The sequence below is a fragment of the Meleagris gallopavo genome, chromosome 8 (genome assembly GCF_000146605.3).
Source record: "Meleagris gallopavo isolate NT-WF06-2002-E0010 breed Aviagen turkey brand Nicholas breeding stock chromosome 8, Turkey_5.1, whole genome shotgun sequence".
Taxonomy (NCBI): domain Eukaryota; kingdom Metazoa; phylum Chordata; class Aves; order Galliformes; family Phasianidae; genus Meleagris; species Meleagris gallopavo.
Genome location: NC_015018.2, coordinates 13,029,668 through 13,047,412, shown reverse-complemented (window position 1 = coordinate 13,047,412; position 17,745 = coordinate 13,029,668). Strand labels below are relative to the sequence as shown.

The 17,745-nt window shown below is 31.9% G+C and overlaps 1 protein-coding gene across 13 annotated transcripts in view; it reads right to left on the bottom strand.

Moving 5' to 3' along the window:
* The window catches only part of KCNMA1 (potassium calcium-activated channel subfamily M alpha 1), a 445,366-nt gene that overhangs the window by 130,054 nt on the left and 297,567 nt on the right, over positions 1–17,745 (bottom strand). For all 13 annotated transcript variants that reach the window (XM_019617570.2, XM_019617571.2, XM_019617572.2 and 10 more), the window contains 4 exons: positions 17,031–17,122; positions 3,946–4,056; positions 2,087–2,192; positions 654–736 (listed from right to left, as the gene is read on the bottom strand). In XM_019617570.2, the coding sequence (XP_019473115.1) occupies positions 654–736; positions 2,087–2,192; positions 3,946–4,056; positions 17,031–17,122 (392 nt within the window). The remainder of the gene's footprint in view (positions 1–653; positions 737–2,086; positions 2,193–3,945; positions 4,057–17,030; positions 17,123–17,745) is intronic.

The following is a 17,745-nucleotide window of genomic DNA, read 5'->3' as shown; positions in this document are numbered from 1 at the left end:
CACAAGCCAAATAAATGCAGCTGATTCTATTTCGGATGCCCTTTGAGAACTGTAAAGTATTCTGTAAAGTGGTCTGTAAGCAATTATAACAAAGAAACAGAAAAGGTGCTACCTAGAGCTCTCATGTCCCTTTTGAAAGGATGAATTTTTAGAAAGCATCTCCTACGCCATGAAAATAGAGATTTAAAGGCAGTTTCTGAAAAAGAAAAAATCAAACTTCATTGACTTAACAGAGAGGAATACAGAAATTGTTAGTAGTTCATACAATTACATTGGAACTGTGTTGGAAGAAAAGCAATCAATATATCTGAATAGGGAAAGATACTCTATATGAGTAAAAATGGCCAATACACAAAGTTCCAAACAAATATTCTGATTTAAAATTTCACTTTTGGTCTGTTTTGTTCTCTTGACATTTTCTCTTCTCATATGCTGCTTCTAAAGCAGCTAAATTAGAAAAGGAACTTAAGAGCATCCTCATCTCTGAGCTTCTGAGGCAATCTTATAATCTGCCTTCTAAAGAAAATCCTGTGATGCTCTTCAAGTGCAACAGATCAGCTATAAATCGATGTGTGGCTATGGCCTATCTGGATACCAGAAGTTGGCTAATCAGAGTTAAGAACACAAAACCTATTAAAAACCAATGAGTTTACCTCATAATATTGGAGGCATCCTCAGCATCTGGGTCAGCGCAGTATTTATTGGCAAGAATTAGGCACGCATCTGCTGACTCTATCTGAGACACCGAAAAATACAGCAAACATAAATAGCAACCTCTTTTTCCAACTTTTCATTCTTCATAAAGTATTAGAAAGTACAACACTCCTATCATAAACACGAATATCAGTTTACAGTACTGACAAAACAAAATTTTCAAGTTTTTATAGTTGATGGCAACAGCTATACGTACACACAATAATTTTGTGAAGATTCCTCAGACCAGTTTGGTAGTTTAATTACTGACCACTACTTTGTATGAGCTAAAAGCAAGAAGGCTTTAACGGATGTTTCTTTTGTAAGCAGGTATTGAATTTTAGACCTCTAAATCCATAAAAAGCTTGTTATATCAGTACACTACACACACAAGTCTTGCAGTTTTGTTTGAGAATGTAAGTACTTTCTTATTAAAGAAAGGAGGAAATGTTTGAACTTATGATTTAGAGCATGAATTTTCAGACAGCATGAGGAGAGAATTAATCTGTTCAGAGGACCTCTACGCTCTACGTTCACACAAACCTTACCCCTATTTAATATAAAGCATATTTTAAAAAAAAAAAAAAAGTATTGTTAAGTGTATACAAGAAAACACTAACAGAAAGAAAGTTGTAATAGAGAACTTATTATGACTTCATGGTCATAATAAGAACATTCTGTTCTGCTGAACTGAGATACAAATTGTGAGGGACTACAAAGTGTTAAGCAATTTCTGAAGCCAAAATGCATAGAAAACATGATTGATACCCGAGAAAGTGCTAATATTGCATTAAAATCTATTTGGCCAAAATATTTTATATTTTATTTAGAAAAAAAGAAAAGAAATGACACCTTGCCACTTTTTTCCTTTAAACTTCATACTTTTTTAAGAGTATAAAATAATTTACTACAAAGACAATAAATATATCTCATTTTAACTAATAAGTCTCTTAAGTTGCATTTTTATCAGGATTCTAGACAATGGAAAAAGGATTTGACAGGTGAAAAATCATTTTCTAATTGTACTGATGAAGATAAGACAATAGTATTTTAATTAATTGCCATAAGACAACGATCTACTATATCAAACATTAAAGTTAAATAGACATGACTAAAATCCAATGAAAAATTCATAGAGTTCAATAGAATAGGATATAATGTATCTTAAGTCATAGTGGTACCGTAGCTTTGTAAATCTAAAGATAGAAGGAAAATAATATCTAGAAGGACAAATATTGTAATTTATTACATAAGCTAATAGAAATGGAAAAACAGTGTTTTGAGTTTACCTGTTGAATGCCACTGTTAATTAAATTATTTTTATTTTATTCAAATAATACAATGAATACTTAAGTTGAAGTCAGTTAACAGAACAGAACAAAAGGGATATTACCTTTACTCTTGCCAGATCATGGGGATTAAGGACTGAACCCTGATAAAATTCCACCTGAGTGAAGTGTCGTTTAAAAAGAGCTTCCAGCTCAAGGTTAGGGGAGATACTGCATTGAGAAGAGAGAAAAACAAATGAAAAACCACTTTTTTCCATAACAGTTTCATTTTCTTTTATTTTTAAACTGACTCGTTTATTTATTTTTATTTATTTATACATTTTTGTATAAATTTTGCATTTTCAGATTTCAGATTTGCGTTTCAGATTTCTGCTGATGCTTTTCCTATGCTGTGGAAAGAATATACAGTACTTAAACAAATAATACAATGCTTACGCTTCCCTACTTCTATCTAGAGAACATCTGATCTGTTTAACTGTGCTCTGAATGTCCATGTCACTTTCTCAAAGAGGTGAATCCAGAAACAGCGATGCAAACATCTGAAAACATCCTCTCTATGGAGAAAGTATTTTCCACAGAACTTGTCTATTATGGTTAATCATCTCCTGCATATATCTACCACTACCTAAACAGTAGACTGCAACAAATAAAAGAGCCCAATGGGAAATAACTACAGGCCAGGGAAGGAATCCCATAAGGATCCCCTCATGCCTATATGAGCTGGAATTAAAATAAACCTAATTTTGCTGTGACTTAATCTCATTTCATTTTGCCATAAACATGACCAAATAGAACAAGGGGATTCAATAGCTATGCAACAAGAGCATGAGAACTTTCTTACGCAAAATGCTAAATTAGTAAGAAAATAAAACAGGTAAACACAAATATTTGCCTCTGACAGCATAGGAAAACAAAAACATAACAAAAACAAACAAACAAACAAACAGGAAATACACCCAAAACAGGCATAAACAAGTAACCAGGTGCTGAACTTTCCTCACATGCATTTGCATTTTCCCATTTCCTGTCACCATGCACTTTCACTGTGGAAATCTGAATCTTCACTTTCCTCTCAAAGTCAATTCCCATTACTACTTAAGAAAGGGGAAATAAGAAAAGAAACAATGCTGTTCCTCGAGGATATCATGTCTAGTCTAGTTTGAAAGGAATGGATATTTTTAAAGAAGTACAAGAGCTGATTATTAGTTTTCCTGCTCCATTTGTTGAATCATTAGTAATTAAAACTTTTTAATCATTTTCTTTGAAAGAAAGAAAAGTGCAGAACTTGTTGCTAAGTGCAAAAATATCACTTATTCATAGCTTTTGGCACATCTAAACAGGTGCTATTCCAGATCAGAAACAACTACTTACACTGTCACTCTTTAAAGCACATGGCTATTTCTAACAGGTTCTCCCATAGGGAGACTTCATGTTGCATCACTCGCAATGCAAAGCCTGCAACTATCAGCATCCACCTTCAGACACCTTCCCAAATCCCACATCAAAAAAAAATTTAAGAGACTGTGTGTGTAGTATATTTGGGTAAAAGAGCAGTACCAACTATTGTAATGATGAGAATTTACTTTCTACCTTCGCTATCAAGTACTGTGTCACTGTCATATTAAAACCATATTTTCATCTGCATTTTTGTTCTGTAAATATTTTACAATACAAAATTTTTTTCCTAATGAAATGAAATGTGAACAGGTGTTTACAGATGCCATAATTTCATAACATTCACTGTTTTTCACTACTTTTACTTGTTTTACAAATTGTGCCTGTTTCACTAGAAATATTTGCCACTTAAAATAACTCTCATGTCTATTTATGAGAACCTTTTTTTTTTAATTTTGTAATTCCATTCTTGTTGGAAAATCCTATATTTTCCCCAAAGGTACATACCTTAATTCAATAAGTTTTCATAATATACAAATGGTGAATCTTATTTTGAAAGATTACTCACTTATGCAGAAAGACGATTTCTACGTTGACATCATCCCTATCCTTGTGCAGGAAGTCCTTCAGGAAGTTGGACACGCTTTCAAGTGTTATATGACCACAGACAACTATGTGCCTGTTACAGAAAAATGAGAGTTAATCTTGCAAAGAAAGTAAAACAAGCAAGCAAGTAAAGAAGAAAATGGTAATTTATTGCCCAAGAAAGGGTACTAGTCTTCATGATGTCTCTCTAACACCTATTTCATGAAGCTAAAAAATAAAACATCAATTCCAAAAGTGGTTTTGCAATTCAAAATACGTTTACACTCTCACCTTCAAAGACTACTATAAACAAAACATTTGGTCAAGTGCACACTTAACAAGATGCATAATTTATACAGATGTTTATACACTGTATTGATCAGTCCTTTCAGTCATATTTCTCTTATTTCACAGATTTTCATCTGCATCTTAAACTTTTCTACTGAGGTTTTCAGTTTAATTTTTTGTTTTATGATGTAATAAGGCAATAAATCTCCCTAAAATTATTCTACATTTTTCTATGAAACCAGAGAATTATATCACTGAAGGCTGTGCAAAGCTTGTCAACATAGGCTAAAAAGCAGTAAAAAAACACTTTTTCCTATATTAACTCCTACATGGCATGTACTTTAAAATAAGAAATTATTATTTGATGCTCTATAGAAATGTGTCGTTCTAGTTTGCACACATTGAGATTTCACACAGGTTCCTCCTGTTCCACATTTTTTCATTTGTACCAAATAGATTTACCTGAACAGATGACTTGTAAGATGAAAGCACATACCTACACACACCTTCTTGAATTATACATTTTAAATAAGAAGCTGAATAAAAGACTTAGGAAATTGCACACTTCCTGACTTAATGGATCATTTTTCCTTTATCACTGTAAAGCAAAGTACATTTTCTGATAAGGATATCCTATGCTGTCTCACAATTTCCTTCATGGAATGAACTTAACCCAACCTTCTTTACCCTTACTATTTTATGATAGACTATGATTTTGACATGCCTAATACTAATATTTCCAATTATCACATTGTTTACAGAAGACAGACAGACAAGGTGATCCAGTTTCAGTTTCTGAACTAAGAGAAAGCCAACTTCATTATTGTTGTATAGTCTATAAACAAATGTTTCAAATGCAAAATTTCACAAAATTATCCAACACTTGAGCTGCCAAATGTGAAGCAAAGTAATTTTAACAGTAAAAATTAGACTGTCCCAGTCACCATTACATAAAAACTATTTTGTGAACAACTGAGCAATAGGGCAATCTCATTGGCTGGAAACAACTAATAATAGGTGGTAGCAATGATTACTAATATAACGGGCCTGCACTTGCTTCATAATTTGGTGCTTGATGAGATGTGTGTGAGAGGTGCATAGAATTCATTGGAAAAAGGATGACACAGAAAAAAGAATAAATTAACAACATGCTCCATATGGTGAATAATAGAAACATCATGTACTGTTACTTTGCAGTGGTTCAGGTCACTAGGAAAATGAAACTGTATTATTCCAGTCCAGTACACTTTATGACATTGTTCTATTAATACCACCTTTACAAATAGTGTGGGGTAGTTTTAAAGTTTGTTTAGAAATATGATAACCTTGAACTCTCCTTTTATGAGATTTCTTAGTGACATCACCACCACACTTCATAAGCAGTTTTAGAAACAGTAACAAAAGCAACTGTTTCATTCCTTTTCATAAGCAAGGAATATATAATGACACAAAATTTTAACACAACTTACTACTACAATCTTTTATTGATAAACTAGCTACCTGGACTGTCTGCTTAAGCTTCACCAAAAATTTTGCTCAATTTTTATCTAGGCTTTTCATCTACTAGGTACAAAATGCAGTTGAGTTCTCAGACTAAACAATCCCTAATAGATTTTCTGTATTATAAGGTAGTAAGTACAATAACAGAAAACAAAATGTAAAATATTTTAGTTCATCCCTTTTTAGTGCAAAGGGTCCCTCAGAGATTTCATCTGGGACATTTGCAGCTTGGCAAAATTCCAGCAGCCCTTGGGCTGCATAAAACCCTACCTGCATTCCCATTCTGAGCAGCAGATTAGATTCCCTCCTTACCAAATGGATGAATGTCCATCCAATAGATTAAACTTACCAGAAATTCTCAGGTTCAGATTCTGAAAAGATGTTAAAAATCTTAGTACCTTACTAGACTTAAATTCTGAACAGTCTGAGATTGGTACACTACGTTACACTAGCATATTGAGACATTCTAGCTCTCCAGTGCTATTCAGAACTTTTTCTGAATGTAAGCCTATCTAGCGTCAAGAAAATGACAAATAATGGACAGAAAATATGGAGTTGTATTCCTGACACAGCATAGGTTTTCTAAGAATATAGATTAAATGGAGTTGGAAAAGACCTCCAGAGGTCATCTACTCAAAACATCTCCTACTAAAAGCAAATTATTCACATTTCTTATGATTCTCATTTGGTATTGTTTCATACAATTTGATCTATAAAAATAAAACTTTTTTTTCCCCGTCAAATACACTTGCACATGACCATCCATACTAATTCTTTTGAAATTGTCAGAAGGTAGTTTTACTATGTGCACTAATTAGTACTCTAATTTTGGGCTACTTTGGTATCAACTCTTGTCCTTGCTGTACAGTCCAAAAAAGCATTCTAAATAGTGATCGCTAAAGAAAACTTTCCTGGTTTTCAAACAATATTTTCTGATGAAATATTCACATTAATTTTTGGTTGAAAATTCCCACAGAAAAACAAACAAACTCTTTTCACCATAAGTAATACTTTTTGCTTAGAAGTAGAAGAAACTGAAAACAGATTTCCTGCTTGCCCAGAGAGAGTTATTTGGTGCATAAACTTAGAAAACTTGGAGAGCTTGTATTGTTCCAATATGTCCTGTGTATGATCTGAAGATTTATAACTTCCTCTGTTTGTGCCAATAATCATTCCCCTTCCAAACACCACCCAGTTTTTCCATGCACCAAGTAAAATGGATATCTTCTGTTTGTGACTAGAGTTCTTCGGTAAGAAAATACTACATTAAAAATTTCGATTCTACAGACAGAATTGTCTAAACTTTGCACTTAATCTTTGTTTATGAAAATCCTCAGAAGTATGATATTCTTTTGTTTGTTCTTTAAAAAGGAAATTTAGTTTTTTCCTCATTATATTGAAAAACAAGACTCAGTATTTCAGACACTTTTTTGCTGTGAAGTAATCAGGAAGACTATGATTTCTGTGAAGTAATAGTTGTTAGAACAACTGCATCAGAGGTAAAATTGGTTTAATACAAAAATGGAAATCCATATTACACAATTCTGATGTTGCAAAAACATTTCACAGAGAATTCAAAACCTATCGAGGGTATATTCTATCAAGAAACGGTGTCAGACTAATCTTATCCCATATCCATTTATCACTCTCAAATTTAATTAGAGTGACCAAATACAGAAAATTAGAACATTTAAGTGAGACTTTAAGCACAGCTGAAAGTCTCTACAATATCTATCTTTTTTCCTCATACAGACAGAATGAAACATCGTCTAAAAAAGGATGCCTTTTTTTAGCTCCTTATAAAGTAAATGGAATTGCTGTCAGAAGACCTCTACCTACCACAAATACAGTTTCACAACGGAAAAATGAAATAAGCAAAAGCTAAATCATCTAGAATTCCGACAGGAGATCACCGAAAACATATTTAATTTGTGTAAATAGCACTGTAAATGAAAACAGAATCACTGAGAATAGGACTCTTCAGAAATGATTTTACATGGTTTTTCCTTCAGAGGACAGAATACTAAATATAAATCTTCAGCTTGTTTTGAAAGAAATTACATCCATTTTTTTGGAACAAGTAAAAAGGACTTAAAAAAACTCAGTGTAACTCGTCTGTCATAATAAATCATAATAAATAGAAAATTCTGTTCAGGATTCAGTTAAATACATAGTATTCACTTGTCAAAGAACTAAAGTGTGGTTCTTATTTATCTAGATATCTATAATATTATAATATTTATAACAAATACAAGTGCTCAAATCTCTTACTGTCTCTCTCCTTAGAGTCCTGATCATGACTTCATCTACTGACCATCTAAATCCTTTCTTTTTATAGCAGTGGCAGACAGCCATGGTTGAAATCAACAGGTTATTCTAAAGTCTAATGGTATTCATTAACAAATTACTGGCATCAGTCACTTTGTCTTCCTAATAAAAATCACTTCCTAATAAATTTTTCATCAATAAAAATCAATGTCAAAACAGTCAGTACATATTATCCTGTTTGTCTATTATATCAATGGAATGTGTTCTTTAAATGTCCCTGTTTACAATACATTTCTAGCTGCTTGTGGTTTTTATGATTTATCTGTTATTATTCAAAATAATTCAATTCAATTAAATGATAACTCCACACATGCTCATATATCTCTCTCCTACTATGCAGTTAAACACAATCCTTATATTAATAGAAACTTCTCAGACTGACATAAACAGATTGTACAGTACTGTAGTCAGGATTTGATATATTACTTTTCTTCCCTGAAGACTTCATGGACCTCTAAAACCATTATATCATTCATCAACTTTGGGACCAAAGGGAAAAAAAACCTCGTGTGTTTGTGTGTGCGTGTGCACACACGTGTGTTTGCTTTTCTTTTGCTTTGTTTTTTTAGAATAATTGCAGTGGGTATAAAATTAAAAAGGGCTACTCCCAAACTTAATCGTTAATATCTGTAAACAGGGCATAAAATGCTGTGAAATCAAAACTTGGTATCTTCTAAAAATCCACCTGCAAGCTCTCTATTCTCTCAAAGAAATTCTGTTCTTCCCAACAGATTCGACATTCTTTCAGCTCTCTCTTATACTGTAAGGGAGGGAAACATTCAAATATATATATTCAGACCATGGTGTACTATAAAGATCAATGGAACAATTGGATCATACATCAAATTATAATAATGTCAGGCATTTAAAATTTCCATCTGATGCAGACATAAGCTTTCTATTTGACCAATATATGCATAAGGAATCAAGAATGAATCATTTCAATTTCTTAAACTCAAAATTGTTAATGTAGCCAAAAAAAATACAGCCACATACAAGATACCCTGATCGGTTGTGAATTATGACAGCTACAAAAGTATAGCAAGCACACATACAAGTTTCAGTCTTGTTCAGTGAATATTTGTATATATATTTGTGATATGTATTACAGTGTCATTTGCACTACTTAAATGCTCGAAAGTGTTTTTTTTCTGAAAAACAGTGAAATAATAGACTGATGCAGGTCCTCAAATATTTTTTGTCCAAGAAATACCTTAACTAGAGAACACGCTAACAGAGTGCATTAAATTTTGGATAAATTGTACATTCCTTTCTTTAAACTGGATTTTAGAGTGTGCACCTCCATATATTTGCAATAGTATGTTCTTCTAAGTGATTCACTGTGAACTTCTTTATTTCAACTTCCCTGTTCAGTTACAGTTAATTAAGTTTATCTTACACTACTATTATCTAAGGAATGGTGCAAAACATGGCAAGAAAGCAAATTAAAAAAGACAAGTTAATATTCTTAGCTTGATGTCTACCTGTAAAACTGAAATAGTAAGAAAATAGTGATTTGTTTCTGCCAGGATCTGGATTATATAGGTGGCTTCTGCTATAGCTTAAAGTGAAGAACCTATTCTTTGATTCAGTCTTGATGGTACTATTATCCTCATCTAGAGTTCTTCTACTTCTGTAGAAAAACACAACATACCTACATCAAAATAAGAATGCACAGTCTACTATAAATAGAAATCAAAACTATTAAATGCAATAGCATATATCAGATCCATTCTAGAAAGCTTGTAATGCAACACAAGTGTAAATGATATTTTCATTATTCATCCTGCAGATGAGCTTCCTTCTTGTACTGTTTTGTGCAGCAGATATCACATGTATTTATTTCGTCCTTATTACTTCAGAAATTTACTGAAAATATTTTGTCTCAAATAAACTGCTTTCTATGCCTCCAACATCATTCATTTTCAAAGTTGCTTTATGGATTTTTTAATGTTCAATGAGTCAAAGAGCTATTAAATTCTTTTTAGATAATGCAGAATGTATCAAAGTCTAATATTTTTAAGCACTTCATTCACGACCAGAGCTAATTTCTTTCAATTGAAATCACCACAAAATGTAATTGCTAACTTTCTGGAAGAATGAAAACAAGTCATATTTCACTAAAATTTGCTGATTATTTCACCACCTCTGCCATCTCATGTTGCCTTCACTGCAGTTTCCACAATGAAATTGTGGCTTATGTATTTTGCAGAACATGGTAAATCAGCAATTTATATACTAGATTCAGGCTTTGTTAGGACATAAATTCATAAATTGGACAGAAACTATTATTTTGAAATGAAACCAAAAGCCTTATTTAAAATTTAAGCGGAGAAAAGGAAAAAAGTTGAATTTAGTATATTCTTAACTAGAAATATTATTGCTATTAAAAAATATTGCTATTATTCAGGAACAGATGATTTGAGAACTAGAATACACTTCAGGGGAAAAAAGTCAAAATATTCTTATGCCTCAATTCCCACACTCCATTCCTTGCTTTCACAAAAATGGATATAGTTTAATAAGTATGCAAAATTGAGGAAAAGACTGTCCTATTAGTCCTATCTGTCAATCTATTTAACACTCATCAGTGTGAGTCTTCACTAAGTGAGACTTCATTTGAAACAGTGGAATTAGAAAAATGGCTAGCAGATGTGAAAGAGAGACACTGCTGGGGATCATAATGCAATCCATGTCACATTCTCCTATTACAGTCTCATCCCACTGGAAAATAGTATCATACATACTGTATCAAACAATTTAATATAATAATCTTATGTCACTTTCTTTGGAGCTATGTCTCTCATTACTGCAGCAAATGGACCTCTGCCAAAGTATCTGGATAAGTCTTTAAAAAAAATTATTCTAATTTTAATCAAAGTCAAATGTCTAATGAATCCAAGATGGTCTGTCAAGTTAAATTATCTGTTTGTCTTTCTGTTTACCATATCTATCTGTCTACAGTTTTTATTTTCCTCTGTGAAGTTTAGTTATTGAATCCCATGTTTCCTTCTGGACGGAATCTCTAACAGATGATTCTTCCCATTGCTATGCTGATGATTTGCTAATTTATGGCTTGTAAATTTAAGAAATCTGAAGAAATGTCTGGGAAGCAAAGTAGACCATGAGAGAAGAGAAACAGGAGATTTTAATAGCTTATACAGTAAGGACTGTGATTTCATTAAATTGCCATTTTTAATTTTTATCTATAGTAATGTCTTAAAATCTTAGCATATATATGCACTTACTATTAAGAAAATGTACACATAAAAAGTAATTATAAAAATTCCTCTCTCTTTGTCTATATCTATTCATGTGAAGCCATGTTTCACTCACTCCCCTCATAAAGAGTTTTAAATGGAGGTTTGCATGTAAGAGGCAAAAACAATTTAGCCCAAGGAATTAATATGTAATTATTCAATGCAGAAGAAAGGCTGAAAAAAATCATTATATTATCCAGTCCCTCTTACAGTCCCTCAGTATGCAAATGTTCTATTCATGCCTTCTAAAGCTTTGTATATGCTAACTTACAATAAGCTACTGTTTTCAAATGGAAAATAATTAACAGAACTAAAATCCAGCCTGATCACATGAACACATGAATAGAGCAATGAAAACACTGATTAAGATAAATCTTGATTCTCAAATAAATGTATAAATCTGGAGCAAAAGGTTAATAATTAATTACCAGAGGTAAAAACAGATCTAAACCTAAGAATCTAAGAAAACCTCAGAACAGAAAATCCCAGACTAGGATAATATGAAGGTTAAGAATAAATAAATGATTGTTTTTGCACAAAAGAAATAACATTATTTTGTAAATTGTTTTGTCTAGGACTGAAAGTGTATGTTCTGAACATCACAAAAGTTCACTAACAGAATTTTAGTAATCTGAAAATCAAATGTTTCTTGAAGAAAATCTCAATCTAAAAAGTTTGAACTTTATAGAGAAATCGGTTGGAGCACTTCAGAAAAACATCCAGAGCCAAAGTGATAACCGCCTCTTCCAGACTTCCAGATCTATGCATGTGTGAACTATCCAGTAAGCTAATTTCTCACAGTCCAAAAATAATAGTCTATCAGCACAATGAAATTTGTGCTTTTCTTCCTTCTTTAATACTTCATTTGAAAATTATGCACTGAGTAGTATTTCAGGAGCTCCACAAACAGGTAATGGAAGGAATTCGGTCAGAAAGAGTGAACCTGAGAGTCTTAAAGAGAAAATAACCATATGTAGATAACGTGTAGGGAGCCAAGCAACAGTCTCAAAATTATTCAGAAGAATGGCGTAAGGAAATATCACTAATACTCAAGCTATAAGTCATTTCAGTTTGCAGTTTATGAAAACAAATGTAAAAGAAAAAAAAGCCCAACTACTTTATATATAAAAAAGATGTTATTTTCTAAACAAATGTCTAAATTAGACTTTTGTAGACCTTTTATAACATTGTGATTTCTTCTCTCTGCACCTTGCTACGTTATATCTAGTTCTTATCTCCAGTATTTGTATCCAGTAATTTGTTATTAAAAAATGGTTCATTTGTTCTTAATAATACAAGTTTTTCACTAGTTTACTGAGTGTTAATTTCCTCACCCTCTACAATAGTCAATAACTAAGCTATATATTCCAGTGTGATATTTAATACTTAATTTTAAATCTTCAATATTTAATTCAATTTACTAGTTCTTCTATAACCATATTTAATGATATTCTATCATCACTGACTAATAAACATATATTCAGGAAAAGTGAAACATAGATTACCTGAATATAACTTTTTCTCAAGTATCATTTAATTATTTATTCCCTGGTTCTCTAGCAAGTTTCCCAAAGTTTGACTAAGATATGCCCAATGGAATACCACAGACATTTTTAAGAGTGATGACTTGATGATGAACAGATTAATAAGAATTTAAACCTCATTATAAATTTGTCTATTCTGCATTTTAAAATTATTTGTAATTTTCAGAAAACATTTTTCACATGAGAATCATTTAAAGACTCCAAGACTCATTTAAGTCTCACAAAAAATCTTTCGTAATTACTTGTCAATTAATAATAAAAATATTGTATCAGTAGAACATTAGCTAATAAATAAAGAACAGAGGTAACATCTGCTTTGCAAAAGATATAAAATCATGCACTAGAGTATTCATCTATGAAAATGAACTGGAAGGAAAAATGATATAGAATGAACTGCTAATATGATAAAAAAGAAAAATTATGGAGAAAACTTCACTAAGATATGTCTTAGCAATATAAATAAATATTTTTGTAGCTATGACAGTTCCTTATGCCTGAATTTTATTTTCCAGTTACATCTTAGATATTTTTTAATATCAAAATTTTTTTTGTCTTTACAAGCTTATAATCTAATCTCCTCTGTGTCATTTGTACTTGGTGATTGTAGAAGGAAAAAAATTGTTTGTTGTTCATAGAACTAAATTTAGTAAGATTTTTTTCCCCATCTACAGATCATCAATTTAGTGTATCAGCGTACATAGTAAATACAGTTTCCTCGTGAAGTGAGCTGTGATTTGTGGCAAATCATTATTAGCACTAATTTTGTTACTTATGGAACATCTCATTGCTTACAAGTTTAATATTCAAGAAAAGGATTAGTATCTTTTTGGAGTAACTTCTCATTTATTTAATTTTTCTAGGTTGAGATTGTGTCAATTCATCATCAAATGTACATATTTGATCTTGGCCACACTTTGTATTGATATAATAGTATGTATTTTACTGCTTATGCGCCGGAGAATTTTTGTTGGTTTAACAGGCAAAACTTCACTCAAAGGCTTAGATAATATTCCTGCTTTGTGCTCTTTGAGATCTTGCAAATCTCATCACAGGAATACCTTATAAGGTAGAGATTATAAGTTATAACAAAAATGTAAAAAAAAAATAATAATAAACCCATATGGATTTCTGCAACAAAGCTATCTAGTAAATTTAATCAGTGATAATTGCAAACTGCCTAAAAACTACCTCAGTTTCTCAACTCTGTATGTCTTATCTAAGAGAGTAGAATGTTTCTTTAGTGTGTAAAATGTTTCCTGTATAGTTAATGAGTCTTTCCATGACTTTACTGGCTGAAAAACAAAATGAAATGTGAAATAAAAATTATCTTTTTATTTTTTTTCTTTAGTAAGAGAAATCCATAGAAATACTTCTTACACATACACTCTAGGTACTTCAACAGTTAAAATTCTTTACCAATGCTTTCCTTGTAGTAAAGCCATGTAGTGCAATCCTTAAGAGGTACACAATCATATGTTAATTTTAACTTCCCATCTAAGTTTTTAGTAGTAGTATAGAAGCATGTTATTCCACAGACATAATTCATGAGGACACATGCATAAACATTTATATAAATGCTACAAAGCAGATTGCATATAGTTATCTATTTTGGAGAAAGAACTAAAAGTATACACATCTGCTATTTTAAGTGTTGAAGCAGTATCTTTCAACAAAATTTAGCTCCCTTCATTTTGTACATGCATTTAATTTTATCTGGAAACTTTGACATTAGAACTAGAACAAATGTAGTTTCCCATTATGTATGCTGCCAGAATCTATGCTTAGTTGCTCAACTAAAGAGCTTATATTGCTAATTACTAACACATGCCCAAATCCCAAGCAGAGGAAAGATTATTGGTTCTGACAATCCATTCTCTCAACACTGAATTCCAAATGAAAACTTAAATTTTGGCCAAACATAACATTTCATCAATCTTGTTCTACTGACTGCAAAAGCAACATCAAAAAAAGGATTACTAATAGCTTTTTACTGTGCAGTTCCCAAGTTTAGATTCTCTGATGAAAGACCCACACAAGCAAAAGACTTCTTTATACTACTCAGTAATTAATATTTGAACCAGAAAACAATGCGTTAAGTAAATTGAACATTTTGCATGCTGATGACAGAGCTTGAGAAGTTATACGGGCAGTAGAGATCTGCAGAATAAGCACTGAGTGAGCTAAAAAAAAAAAGACAGTGTATATAAAAACAAAAAGAAAAGGAGAGAAAATAAAATGAAGCACGCCCCAAAGCTAGCAGGAAGTCTTTGAACAGGAATTGAGGTTTTCAGGATGTGGGATTCTGACTGAAGATCAAGTCCTAGTTTAGAGGCAACTGAGCAATGCTGGGTACTAGTGACAATGAAGAAAGTGAGAGACTAAAACTCTGTATTTAAAATAGTTTTTAAAACACATTCACCTCTGTTGTAACTCTGGTGAAAAATGAGGTGCAAATTCTGTATTTGAAAATCCTCTTCATAGAAAACAAAGTATGAATACAAGCATGAAACTGAGTAGGTCTCTTCACAAATTTTTGGAAACTGAATGATATTTTTTTTCAGAAATAAATGAAGACTTTTTTTTCATCTTGATAAATGAATTATGATGCATGTTTCCATTATTAGATTTTGCAGTAAAAAATAACTTTAGACACTGGACAGTACCTTAAAAATGGAAAGCCTGAAGATGTCATTTACTGGTCATAATGACTACTGTTGAATAGGTAACAGTATTAGAATAAAACAAATATTGTTATGTCGACTCAGTGATTTAAATCAGTACTCTCGAATTAGTTCTGTGGGGCAAATGTAGTCTTTCTTCTCTACAAAGAGAAGAAATAATTTGATTAAATCATGATTTACATCTGTAAAATCATGTATGGGAGGTAATTTGAAATGAACAAGGTGAAAACCCTTTCTGCTTGAAGTATGGAAAAGGACAAATTAGCTAATTTCCTCAAGTTCCTTCTTTTCATTCTATGGAAAGAAAATGTTCTATGGAAATTTTATATAATTAGTCTTTTAGGGTAAATATATATATCTGCTGGAGAATTTCACAAAGATATGTAATGAAACAGAAGATGGCAACATTAATGGTGATAAAAATAAAATAATATATCTGCATGTATGTCTGATTTATTGAAGGTCAGATCTTAGATCTAGATGTTGGGAATGCCAGAAAAAGATGTTTTTAACTTGGTCATGTAAACAAACAGACTTTCAACAGAAATGTAATGGGTTGAAGTGGTTTAATAAAAGCTACCTGTTCCTACTGACCAAAATGATTACTTTTTATTTTCATTTTTTTCCACGCTACATTGATACTAAGGATAATACTTCCTCTCTTCTTTACAGTGGTTGTGGAAAAATATCATTTTAAAACTCTTGGTCATGCATTCATAAAACCACGAGTTTTTGCAATATTTGTATGCAATCAATAGGAGGTGCTTGAGATCTGCATTTGTTATTTGAATAATAACAATCAGTATTATCAATTGTCTTGGACAGTTGTGGAATAATCCAATTAACATAAATATCTCATTTTTCACTCCAGCAAACTGAAGTTATCTAAAGAACTGAGTTTGTCCAAAATCACATTCCATTGTGACTTAGTTAAGAGATCACCAAATAATTAAGCGATGCCCAAAGATGTGAAGCGATGTTAATCTCTTTCCAGAAGCTAGCTGCATATCCGAAAGCAAGATATTTATTTATTCATTTATTTATTTTTTCAAATTACATCAATGTAGTCTTAGTGGTATCCAGGTTCTCTTGAAGCAGGAACATAATGTTGTGACTTGTACCGTAGCATTAGCCCAGGTCTCTAACTATAGTGTGACAGTTCTCCAGTGGTAACATCTGATGTTAAGGAATACAGCTTTTTAAGCTGCAGGTCAGCTATTACCACCTTCAGGGGATCTTTAAAGTCACACAACCACACCTGGTCTTTTTTGACTTACTTTCTGCCTCGGGTTGAGTTAAAAGTCCCGCCGTATTTCTTCCGATTAAGGATGAGAGCAGCAATTTCTGGCACGTAGCGAGCAAACATTGCCTACATGCATGAAACAAAAACACAAAAAAAAAAAAGAAAATGGCATGCAGAGAGTGTTCTACTGCAGCAGAGGCAGCAGAGCCTCTTGGGATACTTACTTTCTTCCACTAACCGCACTATAGGAACCACCATATTTCTTGCGGTTTCCTATTAACTCTATGATTTCAGGGACGTAGCTGGCAAACATGGCCTAAGAAGAAGATAGGAGACAGAAGAAAAGACTAAAAAGATAGGCCAAAGAAAGGGGGATGATGAATATTCTCAAGAGATATATATTTTTAAGATCTGAAAATGCAAAAGAATTAGATCTACAAAGGTGTTTAAAAAGAAAATTTAAAAAATGTAAAAGTTCTTATCAAACAAAACAAGAGGGTTCAATGGAAAAGTTCGTCTTAGAGAAGGTGCATGTTTTATAAATTAATAAAATGGCCTATAGAGGAAAAATAGATACACAAAAGAAAAGAAGAACAAAATTAATTCAAGCTGTTATATAATCATAAGGTAGGTTACGTCTAAATCTTCTTGAAAAGGGGAAGGTAAAAAAACTACTCATCTTGACTGGAAAGTAGGAAAAAAAAAGAAAAAAAAGAACAAAACGGACAAACAAACAAACAAAAAAAAAACACAAAAAGAAATATTATCACAATAGATTTCTATTTTAAAAAAAACAAGAATTGTTCCCCTGTGATTAGGATCTCAACAAAGACAAAAAGATAGAGTCAGGGGCAAATCCTCCTTCTGAAGAACAAAACAGTCACCACGACCCCCAAAAATTCTTTTTCAAAAGTTTATGTTTTTAAAAGGATTGGAGTA